Below are 19,878 nucleotides of genomic sequence, written 5' to 3'. Positions count from 1 at the left end.
TTGCTCCCTTTGTTCATGTTTGTATCGTAATTATGTTTATCACTAATCACATAACGGACAAAATAGAAACTCCCAGCATAGCGGCTGTACAAAAAGGTCATGTTTCAAAACACACAGGCACTACCATTCTCCTTAGATGACTTATTACAGTACACAAAGGTTGTTTGAATATCATACATTATAGAACAATGAGCGCTAACTTATTTGAAGTCTTTGAGTCATTTTTTTCACTTGCAGAGTTATCAACCGTTATGATACAATGGACCCCTGACAGAAAGGTCTTGGGTCTTGAGGCAGGAGATACAGAAACAGTCTGTCTGTTCCCTGCTGTGCTGGAGGTCCTCTCTGTGGCAGCGCTACGTAAGTGCAGGTTGTTGCAAGGAAGTCCATGTCTTGGGAGACAGCGATATATTATTTCACTTCAAATGTACTTATTGTAAGTCGCTTTGGATAAAAGCGTCTGCTAAATGCCCTAAATGTAAATGTAAAGGGGAGACATTAGATGCCAAGTAGTGCTATGACCTCGGGGGAATTGATCCGAAGGAACAAGTCGGCAGAGTTCAACCCTTCTGGATGTAGGGGACAGTTTACGGTTTGCAGGCCGAGTCGGCTAACAGAGAATCAGGGCATCCTCGAGAGGGCGTACAACCTACACATGGCTACTTGGTTCAGCCCATACACGGCCGAGGCATTTGCTGTGACAGAACGATGAGCAAGGCAGGGGTGTGAACGAAGTGAACAATTAAAAAAGGATAGAACATGTAGAACGTGGATGAACAGATCAAAAGCAGCATGGAACAGGCAAACAAGTGAAATTATGTACGCAATATTACAGATAAAAAACTAAGAAAACAATAATTCCAGACTATTGGTAACCAACAGTTATTATGGATTTAAATTAATGAGTTCAGGTCCAATAAAAAACGTATTAAATGAAGATTAGCAGTACTGCATCCTTTGGCGAAGAAAATTCAGGAGGAATCGGGACTTCAGGGTTATGCCCAAAAGAAAGGCAGAACCTGCAAGCTGCGTTCTCCGTCTGCATGGTCCACAAGTGCATCAGGATATGCAGACAGGGTGATAACAAACGATGTCCATGTTCATGAGTCGGTGGTGTAGTGTGATGGCCACGTTTCCTTATTGCAAGTTGACGATCATTGTGATGGCTTCCTGGATCTCCCGGACGACCAGGATGCGGGCGAGCATGTGCTCCAGCTGCTCTCTGACGATGGGCTGGGTGGAGTACCAGATGGGGCTGTTGGGCGCCACTACAGGCTCAGGCGTCAGGTAGAAAGTGTCGTTGCGGCCCTTAGCGCTTTGTGGACTGAAGAGAGACAGCAAGAAAGGAAAGAAGAGATTTAGATCAGAGCGACATTCACAAACGTACAATGGATGACTCCGGCCCCGGTTACGTTGTGTCCTTTTAGTCCACATAATCACCATTTGAAGAGGTAGAAGTCATATAGCTTGATGGGACAGCGTAGCGGGCTCTCTGGGTCCTCCAGCTGCTCAGAGTACATGTCATCCGTCACTGCAACACAGACATTGAGACGTGCCGTCAGCCGCCACAGCAGGTGATGTCAGGGCCCTGTCTACTTAAGGCTGCACACAGCCTCCACTGAGTGGAGGCTCACCTTTCTGCCCGATTAACCTCTCGGTGGCCTTCAGGTATCGGATGCTGGTGCTCTTGTCTTTGGGGTTGTTGGGACTCTTTCGGGTGTGCCTCAGCACCTTGGAGAAGGCCACCTTAAGATGCTGTTCCACTGTCGTCAGGTGGAAATACCTGGGCAGAGATGGTGACGAGGTAAAACAAAATGGTTTAGAAAGCATAGAGTAGTGTGTGTGGGTCTTAGGGCATTCACAACTGCCGCATTTGAGTAGTCTTCAACTACTCCCAAAAAGTGTGACAATGATACATTCTCAAAAAAAGGTCTAAAATAGAACTATCATCGTTCTATCATTTATTTGTACCAACCTTCTCTTTAATTTACCTAATGTTTGTTTGATAGTTCTCTGATCTGTAATCTATGATTGGGTGACTGGGGGTAAAAGTGTTGCGAAAGTGTTGACAGCATCACGATTCTGAAAAATGCAGAGACCATCAACCTGAAGCGCCTGGAGCAGCCACACAAAAAGACCAAAGCACTCTGGGAAAAAGACGCTCAGCACTGTGGGTTTTGTATAGGCGTCTCTTCCATTTGGAAACCATTCAAGAGGGGTCGAGGCATTCGGGAAAAAAACACTATGTGGACATGGAGAGGCAGACGATAGGGTGTAGAATCTGCATTGCCACCGTTGATTAATGCACTGTGCCAAGACAACCGACGATCGATTAGATGATAGATTGTTCTGTGAAACCCCAAGAGTGTGTGTATGTCTGTGTGTGTGTGTGTTTGTGTGTGAGACTTACTTAGTGTTAAAGAACATTAGCGTTGTGAGTAATGTCGAGGGAGAATGTGCTCCTAGTTGTTTACACTCCCACAGCATCTCCTCCGTCACATGACTTGGGATGACGTAGCCTGAAAGAGGCAGGCATGACAAGGGTCTTCAATCCTGGCCGACAGACATCGATCAAACTAATGAACTATTGAAATGAATACGTTGTCAAGTGATCAGTTAAATGTAAATGATCTTTGGTCGCAGTAGTTGCTAACAGCAGCTGCTAAATAACCCCACAGATTCAATCAGCATGTCTCTGCCTGTAATTAAAATAAAAGACGTAAGATGAATGTAAGATGAAGCTATTGACTTGCGAATAGGCTTGCAGATATGAAGAGTGGGACATATTGCTTTCCATTAGCACCATTGGGAAGAGATAAAAGTGTGCGAGTCAAGGACCGTGGTATGGAAATGCTGCAATACCTTATAGAATGCAGGGACAATTCGGTCTTTGTGCCAAACACTCCTGATTATATATATGTGATCATACTAATGAATCAAGATGCTTGAAGGGATCTGTAGAACCAGTGCTTGCTACTTAAATGAATGATTTAAGGAGATGGTAGTGGGATGCAGTGTACGGTTTGTGGCTCTTCTATGATCCTTTCATAGATCCTTCGGCTCCCTCACCTAATGGGTGCACCGTCGGTCTCCATGGCTCGAGTATCTGGTGCAGACTTTGAGCGAAGCGAGTGTAGTACGAGTCTGAGAAAACGTCATCCACACGACCATTATCAAACAAATACTGGGAAGACAGAACAAAACCAGGAAGAGTAATGAGCTGGAGGGTCTGTGTCGGTTCATCCAGAGGTTGTACCCGCAGCACAGATACCAGACAAATCTGGACATTGTATCTTGTCTGTTACTATACCCTTTGGTGTATGATCATCTCATCCTAAAATAGAATATAACATAACAACATGGAAAGAAATACTGAGAAGTTTGAAAAACAAATGTGTGCAGCCACTCAAGTTAACTAAGCTACCTACGACATTGTATTGGACAGGCCATTTGCTATTACTGTTTACTTGTTGTTGCAAACCGGTAATGTGTTTTGAATGGAGGGTCTCCTGTATACAAGACCAGTCCTTTAACCATCTATGCCACAATATTCAAAAAGAAGGATTGGAGAGAAAAAAGGGATCAGTGTTTTAAATATAGCCAACAACTGTGTGTGTACGACTAAGGAACTCACTTTCTGTATGCAGAGGAAGACGTAGTAGAGGACGTCGGCTTCGTACGTCTCTCCCTCAAGCCCGCGGGTCTCCTGCGTCATCAGCGACAGAGCCATGCTGAGCTCGGCCACCGCGGAAGACACCAAGTCCTCCTGGAAGCGCAGCGCCTGGCGACCTACACATCGACAGGACCATCAGTCATTCCTCTTAGTTAGGAAATGGGCCACCTATAAGAACGATCCTTCGTCTATTTACAGGAACAATGTGCATGTGTGCTTAAGTTATTACACAAATAGACAATGTGAAAGGAAGCCAACCTTTCTGTCAATATTTAGCCTATAACCCTGGTATTCAATAGTCTGTATGCATGGTAATTAATATCTATGCATGGACACTCACGCCCAATAGGTGCAAGCTTATTTGCCTCCGCTTTGTCCATCTCTGCGTTTTTTCTCTGAGCCCAGAGCCGCCACACCTCCCAGCCCTCTTCTGGCTTCAGAGAGGCGGGGAGCAGCAGCTCTTGGACCTGCACCTGATGCTGCCCTTGGCCGTCCACCTCTGTGACTGAGATTGTCTGACCCTGAAGAAAAACACACAGCACTTTTCTACCATATCCCAGCAAGAAGGTTGCATCTTAGCAAACAATCCAGGAGATCTGTAGTGAAATACTACAGCGAAGAAGACAGGAGTGACAATGTGTGGCTGCCAGACCCACATGAGTAGAAGACTGAGCGTTTCCTTGCCTGTAGTTGTTGTGTGTCCTGGCCCGGCAGTCCCTGTGTGTGCAACACTTGCTGCTGCGGGTCCCAGATAAGGGACTGTGTGGTGTTGGGGTAGCCCTGCACCGCTACTGGGATGTGGATGTTGCCATTCATCAACTGGGCAGGGAACAGCGTGTTGGCAGCCAGCGTATGCACCACCTCCTCCTGGCTCCCCATAATCCCAGATGTCGTTATGCTGGAGACCGCCTGCGCCGTTTGGCTCTGACTGGCCGACAGCTTGAGCTTGTCATTTTCAATTGTGATTTGTGTTGGCATTGTGGCCATCGTAGTAGTGTTTGCTCCCGTGACCTGCACGGTTCCATAGGCCTCCTGGGGAATGGCGATGTGCGTGACTTGATCCCGGCCCCCGGGACCAGAAGGGGCCGAGTAGACAGGGATGGTCCACGTCTCCCCCGTCGGACTAGTGATGGTGCCGGTGGCGCTGTAGAGGTGGGAGCTGTCCACCGTTAGGAGGTCTGGCCGCAGGGACACATAGCTCTGCTGCTGGCCCTGGCCCTGTGGGATAGCCAAGACGGTGGCTAACTGCTGACCGGGCAGGGCGTAGGACACTGTGATGGGCATGTCCACCTTGCGCTTTTTGGCTGGCTGCAGTACTCCGACTCCGTGGGCAGCAGCGGTTCCAAGCACTCTTCTCTCAGTATTATCCAGCTGGGAGGGAGATAGCGCCCCCACTGTCTGAATCTGGATCTGCTGCCCTCCCGCCACGGCTGCCACCAGCTGAGCTTGAAGCTGAAGCATGAGACAATCAAGGGAGGAAGGAAGAATTCACTGCATTTATATCGCATAAAGCATTTCAGCTACTTTACGTTAGACCCTCAAATAAGGTTTAAATAATTCCCTGATGTCCCACATGTTTTGTTATAGAAAGCTGTAAAATCATGAGTTAACATTGTAGAGCCATTAGTACGGGGTAGATGATACCTGCTGATGCTGTTCCTCTGTAAGGTCTCCAGGCTGAATGAGCTGGGCAGTGGTCAGTCCCTGTAGCTGTTGATGGGAGCCTGAGGGCACCTGAAGAACCTGGCCAAGCATCTGCTGCTGTTGACCCTGAATCTGCACCTGAGAGGAGGAGCACTGGAGTGAGCTTTGAAAGTATATAAATGCCCTAAAGAGACATTGGTTTTCAAAAAAGTAAAGGATGAGGAAGACACTTACTTGAACTATATGATGCTCAGCATTCACCTGTACAGACTGCTGCTGTACTGCGGACTCCTGAATCTGCTGTTGCTGGGGCTGGACCTGCACTTGAACCTGCATTGTCACAAACTGTCAGAAAGCTCCCATGCAATTCAAAATATAAGTGCCTGCACACAAAGTAAAACAAATGGGATTTTTTTTACCGGACAAGCCAGTTCCAGCAAGGAACCTGCCACCTCTGTACTGTCGGTGTAAATGCAGTTTGTTTCTTGTTGGTAGACCATGGTGGCTGTCGTGGTCGTGGCATCGCCCCCTTGCTGGCTGAACTCCTGCAGTGCATCCGGTCCCTTGTTGGCCAAAGACTCCAGAAACTCTTTCATACGGTGTTGGGGAACACTGCGAGCTTTCTGCCTCACCAGCTCCTCATAGGAGCCGGAGCCATCGAGAGAGTTATTCATCACTGCTCAGCAAGTTTACTGACAAACCAACTGCAAAATAACATATACAAAGAGAATGTAGATTCAGTCTAACTATGTTTCAAATTATATCCAGTTATCTGATTCGAAGAGCAAAGCAAGTAATGAAAGATGCTAAAATACGGCCATTATTTTTTACAATAACTAAGTGTAACGGCTGAGTGTTTACTTATTAAACTTCATCCATCTACAATGTAACACCGAGAGCATTAGGAAGGGGTTAAATTTAGTTATCCGTATATGAGCTTGAGCAAAAGCGCGGTTCCCTTCTGAATGGGACAACCGTATTCCAGGAGCAGAATGGGCTTCAGACCGCATGGACATGTCAACGCGGGTTAGTCAACACTACGAGAGGGATCGTCGTTAGATGCACGACATAATGATATGGTGAAAGGCAGACTTTGCTCGCTCGCTGTTTGACAGCTGCAGAACAAGCTAATGAAAGGTAGATGGCTAACTAAGTAGCCACTGGCTGTTGAATACAAACAACATCAAGATAGTGAATGCAACACGAGAAGCATGTGCTCACTGCAACATACAATGCGTTTCAGTGTGCGGTTCAGAGGAGGGACTGAACTAAAGAGCTAATCAAGTCCCGGTAGCGTCGGTTGCTGGGGAGCTAACGTTAGCTACCTCTCTTCCTGAACCGGGCTGCCTGCTTCTCTCCTTGAAGAGTCTTTCTTCTTTTTCCAGAAAGCAAGGGTATAAATAATCACAAACGTATGCGTATTTGGTTGTTGATGCCTTTTTTTAATCGTTGAATTAGAAAATAGCCTATATTTTCTTGTCTTGAACACTCATATTTCGCTCGGCGCCATCTTACTGTGTCTGACAGTATATTTAGACCAATGGGGATGCGTTTCAGAGCTCAGTGTTGTTGTCGCGATTTTACCCCATGTTTCTATCGCGACAACAAGCACTTACGGGTGTGTTTAAATGGGGCAATATACAGCAAACCCGTGGTAATGTTGTCAACGATTAACGAAGACTCCAGTCTGCCTTAAACAGAAGAAGTGGAAGAATGGATACTCAGTGGTTCACTGGCTTATGGGTCTTTAAGGTCGTCCAGAGGAGATGTGGCGTTTATGTGACTACAGACTGTTTGGTTAATTATCACGCACTTCACTGTTGGGCACTTCACTGAGTAGTCAACCCATGAGTGTGTATTAATTAACTGAAGAAATAATAATGCTGAGACTGCTAAAATAATTAATGCATACGTCAGCTTATTTTATTTGAGGTCTTTTTTTAAATTGACACTTGTGCCACCTCTCAAATGCTGCAAAAACACAGGTTACTGTATTTGACAGCACCCTAGTTAGAAAACCATAACGCATTTAAGCGCACCAACATGATTAAACATCTTGAAACTTGAAGGATACCCTTACTGTGATAAAAAGGTAAATTCATTTAACAGAACAGAAAAATAAATTAATATCCTTGCAGCAGATGGAAAAATGCTTCTGGTCACTTGTGTGAGGCTAACTTCCAAATGCATAATGCTTTTCCAGTCCGGAAAGTAAAATTTAAAATTGTATTATGTAACTTTTGAAACAGTTAAGAAATATACCCACTAATAAATACAACAATATGTAGTTAGAATTAGGCTGGTCATATTACATATAATTAAGTTTCAGTTGATGTTCCAAAATTAATGATGCAAACAAGCCTACAGGAAGCAGGATGTGCAACAAGATCTCAGTCCATTAGATCTTCCCAGGATCTTCCTTCAGGGTGACCGTTCGGTTGAACACCAGCTGGAACCAACACACATCTTTACATTACTCACAGTTCATGTACATGTTACGATCAGATGTCTTGGTGGTAAACACTGATTTTAAAAGTAAAAAAAATAGTCAAAATGAACAGCTAATATTAACAGTTGTATTAGCAGAAACCAGTACAGCAAAAATGTAACACTTGAATATGAAGTCCTTGAATATCAAACAGAGGAATTCCCACAATACCTTGTCAGCTGTGCTGTCAGGGTCCAGGGAGAAGTATCCCATCCTCTCAAACTGGAATCTGTCTAAAACCTTTGCTCCTGCGACTGAGCGGTCAACCAAGGCACTGTCGATCACCTCCATAGAATGCTGAGTGAAAGCAAAATAACGTTAATAGAAAAGGTTACAGAATCCGATTTTTACCAACTATGTCCCCTTGTCTGCATCACAATACCCATACTTACAGGGTTGATGTCACTCAGGAATCCCCCAGGAACTTCAGACGGATCCTCTGGATTTTTGTGCAAGAACCTACAAGATAGGCGCCACCAGTTATTCAAACCTGCACACGTGTGTGTGCGCGTGTGTGTTGTTGTGTCATTTATAGGACTTACAGCCTTTCATAGAGGCGCACTTCACACTTGAGGGGCTGGCTGACCCAATGGATGAAAGCCTTGGGTTTCTCTTTAGCTTCAGTTGAAACACAGCAGCTCACCTCCAACTCTACCACTTTACCTTGAGCATCCTAGCAAGAGTGGTGCATAATTGGTAGGGTTAGAATAAAACAGTGGCACAGCAAAAAGGAAACAATAACAATTCTACAGTTATTTCATTTTGGCTTTGTCAAAAGGTTTAACCATTTAGTCTTACCCATTTTTTTTATTTATAGTTAAATATATTTTTGTTTGTTGTTTAGCTTCATTATAATTAGTATTGCCCTAATCAACGCCTCCTAACCATCCCTTGAAAGTCTTTCTCTCTTTTGTTCCTGCTTTTTGCTTAACAGTTGGATGGTGGTCAAATGTGGGCATGTGAAGCCCATTGAGATTGTAATTGCGATAAAGGCTAACCAAAAGACTCACCTTGATGACCTTTTGCACAGTGATGACATAGCCAGCATGTCTCAGGCCTACTGGCTGGTCTGGAGTCAAACGCTTGTAGCCCTTTTCCATTACCTAAATGCAAGAGGTGCAAGTCATCCATCAAAATCCTAGTTACACAAATAAAATAGTAATTGTAGTGAGTTCGAAGTGTACACAACACAGTTTTTCTCTGACCTCTCTGAAGTCACTCTGTTCAATGAAGACAATGTTTGTAAATGGAACCACATGGCTGCCTTTAGCCTCATCGGCAGGGAAGTTTGGAACTTGGACATCGGACTGAAAAAAAGGGAGATTAATCATCCAACTATTTGTAACTATGGTTAACTGAACACTCCATGACATTTTACGTTCAGATTTTCTCCCAAAATAGCCAGGTAAAGCCAAAGAAAAAAAAGAAAATCCATAGGAAGGTATTCCTTAGTCCATCCATACCTTTAAGTCTGCGGAGCGGTTGGTGATGGTGACTTTCAGGGGTTCCAGGACGGCCATGGCCCTCGGTGCCGTGTCGTTCAGGACATCTCTCACACAGGCCTCGAGCAGGTGGGGCTCCATGGTGACCTGGGCAACCGTTACTCCCACCTGCAATATAAACTGGTTAAGGAACGTGGCAATTCATTTGTGAGGACCCCATTCGTTTCCCCATGGTGCTTTCTATCTGCATACCCTGGCACAGAAGTTGTTGATGGCCACAGACGGAAAACCTCTCCTCCTCAGTGCGGTAAGTGTGAAGAGGCGAGGATCATCCCAGTCTCTAGAGTAAAAAGCATGGACGAACATGAAGAGTGGACCAATCACAATTCAACACCTTTCCCACACATTCAATACCCACACTGAAATACATAATGTAAAACAATGTGTAACCATAGGTATAGAAGGTGTAAACTAAGTTACGAGTAATAATTAAAATCTAGTTATGCAGATATAAGGTGTGTTTGGATAATTATATATGTATTTTATTAAGGGTTGAAAGGCATCTTACCTGACAACTCCTGTCTCTACCAACTTGATGATTTTCCTCTTGGATACGACAGTGTAGGTGAGGTTCAACCGTCCGTATTCCCACTGCACTGGGCAGTAAACATCCAGAGCATTGCATAGCCAGAAATACGAGGACCGTCTAAAAATGAACAACAAACAATGGATAAGCCAAAAAAATGGAATCATGAATAAATGGATGGTCACTCGCCAACCTTACAAGTGTCACACTGCATACCTTGCCTGGAACTCCTTGGTACAAAGTGAATGTGTGATATTCTCAATAGAGTCACACAAGCAATGAGTGTAGTCGTAGGTTGGGTAGATACACCTGGAGGAGTGTGAAAGGAAAGTTATTGGCATAATTTGCAAATTAGGTTTTGCTGCACAGAAGATAAACAGAAAAGATGATCGTTAAACAAGAACAATATACGTACCATGCATCTCCTGTCCGATGATGTGGGGTGTATTTAATACGGTAGGCAACAGGATCCATCTTCCCGTCTTCCATGACCATCTTCATCCTCAGTGTCGCCTCGCCCTCGGCGAAAAGCCCTTTCTTCATCCTCTGGAACAAAACCAGCGACTCCCCCATGGGGCGCTCTCTCCATGGGGATGGGGGGGCGTTGTGGCCCTTGAGCTCCTCCCCCCGCTGGTGGCACACATAGGCGTGACCTCTGAAGGAGTACAGAGGAAGGATGCAGACCTATTCTACCAGTATACCTGAAGAGCATCCCACACTGGCACACCACCACCACCACCACGGTTTGACCTACCTACGGACCAGGTCCACCGCGAGGTCATAAAGGCGCTGGAAGTTGTCCGATGCGTGGGTGATTTGGTATGGTTCGTAACCTACGAGACACGCAACATTAAGGGTCACCGTTTTAATTTTTTTAAAAGGCATGGCATATATAACAATTTGAAAAAGAGCTCAGCTCAACAAACACAGACTCACCGAGCCACCCCACCATGTCCTTGATGGCAGTGAAGTACTTCTCTTCCTCCTTTTCTGGGTTTGTGTCATCATACCTCAGGAAACAAATCCCGTCGTTGGCCTGCAAAAGGAGAGAAATGACATTATAGACACAAGACGACAAACATAGCATGCCAGCAAACCGGGTCTAGACAGGACGTGGTACCTTTGCATAACCAAAATTGAAGTTGATGGCTTTGGCATGTCCAATGTGGAGGATACCGTTAGGCTCAGGAGGGAAGCGGGTACGAATCTTGAAATCAAACCAAATGAAAAATATGATACAAGTGATAAAAATCCATAAATCAATATATTTCACAAACAGATTGGATAGGACCTAGTACAAAATAATAACCAAAGTACTCATGTCACCTAGTATAATATGACATTTTCTAAACATTACAAAAAGTTGTGAGTTTCACCTGTCCACCGGTAATCTCCATGTGCTTTTTAAGCAGGTCCATGGTATTTGGCGTAACCACATAGCCCTCCGTCTTATAGTTCTCTCCTGCAGGAACAAGATTGGAGTGAGAGGTTAACCTATGGACCAACCCTGACCCCAACGAAGGGGTCTGGGGAACAATGGACAACAGAGTCAGAGATGTAATTTAAAAGTAATGAAGTAGAAAAGGTTAACCAGTTTTATGGAACTTCAGCGCCTCTCCCCTCAGTTGCTCCATTAGAGATTTCCCTTCAGACTGGACCTCGCCTAACGACGAATGACAGATTAAACTCTCTTCTTCATATACAAGCAACACATTTATTTGTCCTTAAGGAAAACTTGACCTCACCATTGACGGCCACCTCTTCTTTCTTTGCCTTCACCTCACTCTCCGAGGTTTTCGCTTTCTGAGGCTGCATGAGAAAGACGAGAGGTTACGCACGGGTGACAGTGAAATAGGGTTTTCATCATCCCCCAGTTCATAATGCGTGGGCTAACCTTGGTCTTCTTTTCTAGGTCAGCCTCTGTTTTGGCGCCCAATAGGTGTAGAACCTACCAGAACAAGAAATGCATTTATTAAGGTTTACACAAGCAGCGAATGTAGTCACATACAGAATTAAAGTTCCCACATTGCTACTGGTGAACAATCCTTTCTGAAACACACCTGCACGTCCACCTCATTCTTGATGATCTTTCCATCTGCCCACTTAAGAGCAGTGCGTGATTCTCCTGAAGGGGGGTACAAAGATTGTTGATGCCGCCTTTTTTAAGTGGTTTACAAGTAATTTAAACATACACTTTATTTTTTATCTAGAATGAGTCTGAAAGCATACCCATGAGCAGCCCCATGTTGTAGCGATACCGCTCCTTTAGCAGTAGTTCCTTGTGCTTGTTGATCACCACTTCCACCTGAGAAGAATGCAGTGATACATCACAAAGCAAGGCTAATAAATACCTGGGTATCCCTGGAAGTCTGTTATGCAAGTGACTGGTATGCCTGGCTATTTACCGCTTCCTCGATCTGCTCGGGGGTGATCACCACACCCACGCCGCAGACATTCTCAAACTCTGCCTGGTTGATGGGGTCCTGAGGATGGTTCTTCACAAACTCAAGAGCAGCTAGGACACGACAAGAGCAGGTTAGTTGTCTGTGAGTTTATAACTACGCAAACATTAAAGTGAGTCAACGTTCTGTATGCAATACTTTATCTGGACCGAAGACCTATCAAGTTATAAAATGTTCCTCATCACCAAGGGAACACACTAGAAGACTTGTAGCCAGATTTGCCACAAACATTTGAGACATTTACGAGTAATACCTAACGATTCCTGAACATGATACTGAAGTTTGTGAAGCGGCAACTGGATAATGTCTGCAGTCTATCAACAAGTGGGATTGTGATTGGGCATCACTTTAATCTGTGATGACCATGTCTTTTTATAATTAGTATGTTTTGTAAAAATCTTCTAGTCTGACTAATCAAAATGTGAAAAACGGAAGTGGGAATACCCAATGTCATTTTTCGTTATGATGATAATGTCATTGTTATTACCAGCTAGTTGAAGTTCTGTGCATATTTTGTGCCGGGCAATGTGGTCTGCGAGAAATGTCAGGCGTTTGGTATCTTTGAGACGGGATACCATGCTGTACAGCATTGTTCCCATGGCTTTGTCCACTCCTGTGGCTCCATTGACAACCTGGGCCTATTGTAATTGAAAAAAAGTTGATTCAAGGGGAGAAATAATAGAAAAAGTAGTAAAACACATGTTTAGCTGCCAGTGTATAAGAGTATATAGTCATTATATTCTTGTCATAGTATACATACTATGAAAAAATTGGAAAAGTAACTTTAGACAAATGGGAAAATATGTAGCTGTTATAGTTGCTCAGAAAGTGTCGACACAAAGGTCGTGGATCTACAGGAACAACGGCCAAAATGAAAGTGAGAATATGCTCTGTTACATCGATTTTGCTTTAAAAAGCACATCTGATTAAAATTATACTATCAGATTGCCTTAACCGCAACAACATTCCATGACATGCAATTTAAATCAAAACGTAAAACCAAAAGAGCATAGGGTAACATTGCATCTGACCAGAAACGTGCGGTGGATAGAAACATTAAATCCATGTCTGACAGTTCGAAGTATGGATTACCTGGGCAATTGCATCCTTAAGAGCAGAAGTAAGTGCTTCGTTTTTCAATGTTTCTTTTGCTTTTTGTTCACTGAGCCCAATGGAAGTGAAAAGTGTCACTGTATCCGCCATTTTTCAGCGCACACACCTACCACACACTACAGCCAGACCGACACGCCGCTAAAGCCCTTTACCGGCCGGTTGGGTCACTTCCTCCACCACTAGGGGAAAGACGACGATGCAAGTAAATTGACCAATCATGGTGGTTTTTGGTAATGCATTTACCAATAGCCAAGGAACTGGGTTGCGCAGTTTTACTGAAGGAGCCAATCAAAAGTTGTGTTGACATCAGTAGGGGAGGGACCAAATCATAACGTGTGTAATGTTGCGTCAGATCCAGAGATGTTACAAGAGCCATCAAAACATTGCGTCTTATCCATCGAACAATTTTACAAGGAAAATGTCCACTGAATATAATTTCTAAAATCATTCGTACACTGAACATCGTTACAAGGAGTTACACTTCAGTCAAAAAGCCACAAACCCATTGCAAGGTTTTGGTTGGCCATCAGTATCAACGCTTATGACACCGCGAAACGTTTTTGTCCATCATTTTTGATACCTTTAACCCGACTGTAAACAAAATGTATTGGCTAGATTGTCTGATGTACTTAAATGATTGACCACGAACTTCCAACCAACCTTTAAAAATTGTAATACCTATAATTACACAGTTATCTATTATAGTCTGGAATGCGTATTAATCGTTGAATGAGCATCATCGCGACCATGGCCAAACACGCAAGGCTCTTTGTAGGGGGAGCAGCCTGGGCATCAATGGCTTGTACTAGGTCTCAACTCAGGTTGGATCTTACTTTGGGTTGTGGACAAACTTTCCGGTAGGTTTGTCATTCTTGGTTTGTTCGGTTGGGTTTCAGCTATGCTATGCATAGCTGCATAGCACAGTGTTACACAGTAATTCAAAAGAAGAACACACTTAATTGTCTTCTCAACTCACAGCTGGAGAGAGACTGGAGATGGACACTGGACGGGCGTGATGGGAGGAAGAGTCTGGACGCTAACACAAACAGATGATCGACTGTGGTATCACGTCTATAATAATAAAGATGCTCATAAAGAGGTCGATAAGAGGAAAAGAAAAGCGGACGGTCCTGCACAGCAGCTTAACAAGTCAGAAAAAAGACGGATAGTAAACATAAAGGAGGAAGAGATTGATGTACCGGTGACCGTCAAGAAAGAAGGAGAGGAAGAAATGCTTATGGATTATTTCCAATTAAATGTAAACCTGGAAGAGTTATATAGAGAATGGGGACTGGCAGACCCCCACTTCAAGCATATATCCAACATTTTCACAGGCAAGTAGTTCCTAGAGCTTATATATTTTCCCATAGGCTTAAATGATATGAGGTAGTGTGTGTAGTGAAGTGATGAATTTATTTTCTTTCCCCTAGGTATTCGAATGCTGCGCCAGAACCCAACTGAGTGTTTGTTTTCCTTCATTTGTACCTCCAACAACCACATTTCCCGCATCCAGGGCATGGTGGATAACCTTTGCAGGTCCCTGGGCAAGCCACTGTGTGAGCTGGATGGGACCACCTATTATGACTTCCCGTCCCTCTCGGCCATTGCTGGTATATTTCTACTTTTTCTGGTATATTTATGTATGTATATGTGTGTATGTGTGTAAAACACATTTTTAAAATCTGTATTCTTTCTTTTGACTGGCAGATGACAAAGTGGAGGCGCTGCTGAGGGATCTGGGTTTTGGATACAGGGCTCGGTTCCTGCAGCAGAGTGCCAAACAAATCCTGGAACAGCACGGGCCTGACTGGCTCCAGGGTCTGAGGAGGACTCCGTATCTTCAGGCCCGGAACTCTCTGCGGTCTCTCCCTGGTGTGGGCCTCAAGGTATGAGGGAAGGAGCTGGTCTTATTTAGAGTAGACTTTGGTGGAAGAATTCTTTTCCCCAACTGCTCCTAGGACCCCACATTTTCTCTTTTTTTTTTTTATAAGAGTTATAAATTATCCAACATTTCCATTTGTTTCCATTACTTTATTGGTCAATTTCTAATTGACCAATTTAATTGTTGTCTTAATTGTAATTAAACAATTTCTGGTCAATCATCAATTGCCTTGTATGTCTCTGTGAATTCTTAATTTACTTAAAATGTCTCTGAATCTCTCCTTTGTGTCTCCCGTTGTTGAGGTGGCCGACTGTGCCTGTCTCATGTCCCTTGACAAGGCGGATGCTGTTCCCGTGGATACACACATTTGGCAGATCGCTAAACGGGACTACAAATGTGCCGCCGGCAGTACACAAAAGACCCTTACTGACAAAGTTAACAGAGACATTGGTCAGCATGAATTCTCCTTTTTCAACAGTTTCAAAAAGTTTCCAGTGAGCAAACAAATGCTATAAATATCCAATGCATTTATTTCATACAGGGGATTTTTTCAGGCAGCTATGGGGTCCTTATGCTGGCTGGGCACAATCGGTAGGTATTTATTATGGTGGTTTATTTAAATTGATCATATCTCTTTCATTGTAAATGATAAGGTGGATTGTTTTTTATTAGGTTTTATTCTGCGCTGACCTGAAAAAGTTTCAGAAGCTGAAAGAAATGCCGTCAATAAAGCTGGAAGATGACAAGAAGGCTAGCCTGCCCCTTAAGAAGGCAAAGTTGAAGATAAAAAACGAGAAACTAGATCAAATTGAAAAACCAACGTCAGTGTGCCACAAGAAAGCAAAGCTGGCCCCACAGGATTGATTCATTTATTATAACAGAATTTGTTTTTGTTTGATTATTTTTGTATCCATTATTTTACTACCAAAAAAAATCTGTTGAATTGTCTTTGTTTCGAAAAACCTTTAAACCTATAAAACCTATATTAATAAAATAAGTATGTATAATTGAATTGGTTTTCCGCATCACTATAGCTTAAACTTTAGCGTAAATGTTTTTCATGTTTCCAATAATAGCCACTAGATGGCTACATAGATTTGGAGAATCGGGGTGTCCAAGGTTAATGCATTTAATTGCATCTTTGACATGCGCATGCTCACTCATTATGCCTCTCTGTCCCTCTGACTCTTAAAAAGAGATGAGTAAATTCATCACTTCTCATGGGTCCCAATTGTGTCATTGCACAAAACAGTTTTTTATTTGGGTCTTATAAAAGCACAGGACACAACCTACATCCAAATATGTCAATATGGTAGATGTAAATGCAGACTTCTGTATGATCTAAAATTCAGTAGTTTAGTATGATCAAAAGTTTCAGTAGGCAGTGTCAGCTAGTCTTTCTTAGCCTTAGGCTAAAGTTACTCTGGCCATGGTCCAATATGCTGTGTCTTTTGTAGTAAGTATGATCTTTACTCTCATTGGGAAGAGAGCAAGGATGTCTTTCTCACTTATAAAAGTGGGTCAAATCATTTGCCTACAATATAGGTTCCACATACCAATGGCAACGGCATTTGTGCCAGTGCCATTGGCATAAACACGTGCAAAATCTTTCCATAAATAGTTATTCATTTGTCAGAGTGTGCAGCCATGTGTGTTCATTTACATGTGAGTCAGCTTTCATGTCCATTTCCGAGCGGAAGATGAGATGCCGGCCCCAGCCTGAGGGCAGAGTCCTGGGAGAAAGCACCACACAGGCAGACCAAAATAAAGCTGGTAAACAACAGTGTGTTTGTTGGAGGAAGAAAATGTTGCTGGATAACGCAGCATGGTCCAATTCAGAACAAAACACAAAGAACCCCAAAATATAAGAAAAAAATAACCTCATTGTGACCAATTATGTAAGCGATGAGTTTCTGCCTGGGATGGGTCCTCTGGGATGTTTCTGTTGAAAGGATGTCCCTCTCTATCTCTATCTGTGTCTGTTCTTTATTTTTTCTCTCTCTCTCTCTCTCTCTCTCTCTCTCTCTCTCTCTCTCTCTCTCTCTCTCTCTCTCTCACACTCACTCTCACTCTCACTCTCTCCCTTTAAAGCAGCGGCTTCATGTTATCTTTTGTAGTTCTATGTCTCCTTTAAATGCACCAGAGGGCACTCCTGACAGAATCACTGCACCTGAAAGAGGCCTACGTCAACATGCAGATGTGCAAAAGTGTTGCTTTAGTCGTCCGTCGTTCTGGGTGGCCCAATCTGAGGGTCAGTTTGGTGGGAGGTTAGCAAAACGGTGGCATTCTCTGTTTCTCTCTCTCTCCCTCTCTCTCTCTCTCTCTGTCTCTGTCTCTGTCTCTGTCTCTGTCTCTGTCTCTGTCTCTGTCTCTCTCTCTTTCTCGCTACTCTCTTTCTCTTCCTACTCTCTTCGTATAAGACTGGTTTGTCTTATGCAAAGGGAATGTGTTCTTCCTCACCTTTAATGGACTCTCACAGGATCCCCCTCCTTTGCTCAGTCAACAGACCAAATATGGTCTGACTGTCTGGTTTAATTCCACACCCCTCATCCACCAATCCAAAGTATTGAATATTATCATTCCTCAACCAGAATAGATTGCAAAAACACAATTCTACCCGACACTGGACCTAAACTGAATACATAGACAGAGATTGTACAGATTACCTTAAACAAGTCACAGTGAAGACCAAAGAAGGGGGGCTGGTGGGGGACTCAGGCACTGAAGGAGACCTCCATAATTTGAACCAAAATTGGGGAGATTATTCTTTATGTCTAGACGAGGAAAGGGGTGTTGATATTGGTCGTCCCATATGGGTGGAGTGTCTGTATGTGTGTGTGCATGTGAACATGTGGGTGGGGGCATTTCTCGGTGCTACAGCTTTACTCAGTCATCTAAGTACATTTGCATACAATGACCTCTCCTACTTACTGAAAGAGGCTTATTTCATACGCGGTTGCAATGCCGCCCAGCGAACCAGGACCTTGCTCCACTAGCGGTGGTTATTGTTTCATGTATCCCGCCTGGGCGGAGGTTTCCTTTGCCCCAGTGTTACATTTCAGCGAACTATGCAAGACATTCCTGCCCTACCATGAGCTGATTGGCATCCACCCCAGTGGATGCCAATGTATAGGTCATTTGCACATTTAACTTATGTTCATTTAGAATGATTTAATTTGTTAGGGTTAGGGTTAGGGTTAGTAAGACTGTAAGACTGTTGTAAATCCACATTCAATTCAATTCCATAGTTTTGCCTTTGCCCCGTTTGCATTGTAAATCAATGTTCGCATCTTTCCGTCTCTCTCTCTGTTCTCTTATCCTCCCCTATCCATCTGATCACTGAGAGGCGCCCCCATATTACAGGAATCCGGTGTGAGGTAATGGATATGGGTTGTTTTCAAAATAGTTTGATGTTAGACAGAACCACCAATCCACCAGACTACAAACAAACCTGGATGAATAATACATTCATAGCACACTATACTATTAATAGTGTAGTTGTAATGCATACAAACCCATGTGACCAGGCAGGTGGGCACACAAACACACATGCACCTGCCCCAGGCGGGCTGGTGCAGTCGGAGGTGCAGATGGAATGATAAATTATCGTGTTCGTAACGGTTTGCTGCTGCATAAATAGCTGCCATAGATGTGTTTTTATTTTGTATTCGTTATTATCGTTATTATTATCCCTTACTTAACAGTATCTCATAGTGACAACTTTTTTTTTGGTACACTATGCTTATCATAATCTTTGTCAAATGTTTGTTATCAGACTTGCCACTGCTACTGTCTAATTCGTTGCGTGTGCCCTGCTGGCTCAGTAGCAATGTAATGGTATTAGGGGAAATCCTATGAGCTTGTTGGGTTATTTCAGGCACTTGATCTTAACGGTATAGTGTACAGTAGATCGGCTAGATGAACTGAAAAAGGAGAAAGCGGATGATCAAACCTGTAAAGACAAAAAAATGTAAGCCTTTATGCAGCAGTAGATTGGCCATGTGCATTTGATAAAAAACCCTTGGACCATTAATGCTACTTAATTCGACAGGTCCTAAAATAATGAATTGAAGCATATTTTAATAATTTATTTTCCAATGCTAGGTCTACCTTCTAAAAGTGTCACTCTACATCCTTCAGAGCGTGTCCTTGTCATAAGAAGTCACCAGTGATGGGGTGGCACCATCAGTCCAAACCATCACTTTGGCTTCTTGGCTGCATTGTCCCTATCATAGGTCTCTATCTCATAATCGTGTATTAGACATGCCAGGTAGCAGGCAATCGTGTTGATCTGCGTGTGTGTGTGTGTGTTTGTGCGTGTGTTTGAGAGAGAGAGAGAGAGAGAGAGAGAGAGAGAGAGAGAGAGAGAGAGAGAGAGAGAGAGAGAGAGAGAGAGAGAGAGAGAGAGAGAGAGAGAGAGAGAGAGAGAGAGAGAGAGAGAGAGAGAGAGAGAGAGAGAGAGAGAGAGAGAGAGAGAGAGAGAGAGAGAGAGAGAAAGCAAGAAGGGGAGGAGAGAGAGGAAGAGCGTGAGGGTGGGAGGGAGAGAGAAAGAGAGATAGAACGGGAGAGAGAGAGAAAGAGAGATAGA

The 19,878-nt window shown here is 43.7% G+C and overlaps 3 protein-coding genes across 4 annotated transcripts; 1 reads left to right on the top strand and 2 right to left on the bottom strand.

Moving 5' to 3' along the window:
- Positions 1-82: 82 nt before the first annotated feature.
- LOC132452470 (transcriptional regulator QRICH1-like) lies at positions 83-7,065 on the bottom strand. The gene is made up of 12 exons (XM_060045151.1): positions 6,643-7,065; positions 5,737-6,021; positions 5,552-5,647; positions 5,318-5,455; positions 4,358-5,125; positions 4,014-4,194; positions 3,635-3,789; positions 3,070-3,184; positions 2,411-2,519; positions 1,635-1,783; positions 1,441-1,531; positions 83-1,324 (listed from the first exon to the last, which is right to left on the bottom strand). The coding sequence occupies exons 2-12, from the start codon at positions 5,989-5,991 to the stop codon at positions 1,138-1,140; spliced, it is 2,244 nt and encodes a 747-aa protein (XP_059901134.1). The 5' UTR covers positions 5,992-6,021; positions 6,643-7,065; the 3' UTR covers positions 83-1,137.
- A 150-nt stretch (positions 7,066-7,215) lies between these two features.
- Positions 7,216-13,574, bottom strand: qars1 (glutaminyl-tRNA synthetase 1). Its single transcript, XM_060045044.1, has 23 exons — positions 13,388-13,574; positions 12,783-12,933; positions 12,239-12,348; positions 12,063-12,138; positions 11,894-11,958; positions 11,728-11,781; positions 11,579-11,642; positions 11,425-11,496; positions 11,210-11,295; positions 10,954-11,040; positions 10,770-10,869; positions 10,588-10,666; positions 10,249-10,488; positions 10,050-10,142; positions 9,816-9,953; positions 9,500-9,587; positions 9,269-9,415; positions 9,011-9,112; positions 8,816-8,908; positions 8,348-8,478; positions 8,198-8,264; positions 7,977-8,102; positions 7,216-7,766 (listed from the first exon to the last, which is right to left on the bottom strand). The coding sequence occupies exons 1-23, from the start codon at positions 13,496-13,498 to the stop codon at positions 7,716-7,718; spliced, it is 2,331 nt and encodes a 776-aa protein (XP_059901027.1). The 5' UTR covers positions 13,499-13,574; the 3' UTR covers positions 7,216-7,715.
- Positions 13,575-13,762: 188 nt separating this feature from the next.
- ogg1 (8-oxoguanine DNA glycosylase) lies at positions 13,763-16,295 on the top strand. 2 transcript variants are annotated; one of them, XM_060046003.1, is made up of 7 exons: positions 13,763-14,265; positions 14,387-14,742; positions 14,839-15,018; positions 15,116-15,294; positions 15,593-15,740; positions 15,832-15,881; positions 15,963-16,295. In XM_060046003.1, the coding sequence occupies exons 1-7, from the start codon at positions 14,138-14,140 to the stop codon at positions 16,152-16,154; spliced, it is 1,233 nt and encodes a 410-aa protein (XP_059901986.1). In that variant the 5' UTR covers positions 13,763-14,137; the 3' UTR covers positions 16,155-16,295. The 2 variants fall into 2 exon arrangements, with proteins under 2 accessions (XP_059901986.1, XP_059901995.1); XM_060046012.1 differs by lacking the exon at positions 13,763-14,265 and having other exon boundaries at positions 14,602-14,742; positions 14,922-15,018.
- Positions 16,296-19,878: the final 3,583 nt, after the last annotated feature.

Source organism: Gadus macrocephalus, chromosome 1, assembly GCF_031168955.1.
Source record: "Gadus macrocephalus chromosome 1, ASM3116895v1".
NCBI lineage: Eukaryota > Metazoa > Chordata > Actinopteri > Gadiformes > Gadidae > Gadus > Gadus macrocephalus.
The sequence above is the reverse complement of the archived record's forward strand: the minus strand, read 5'-3'. Positions and strand labels throughout refer to the sequence as shown.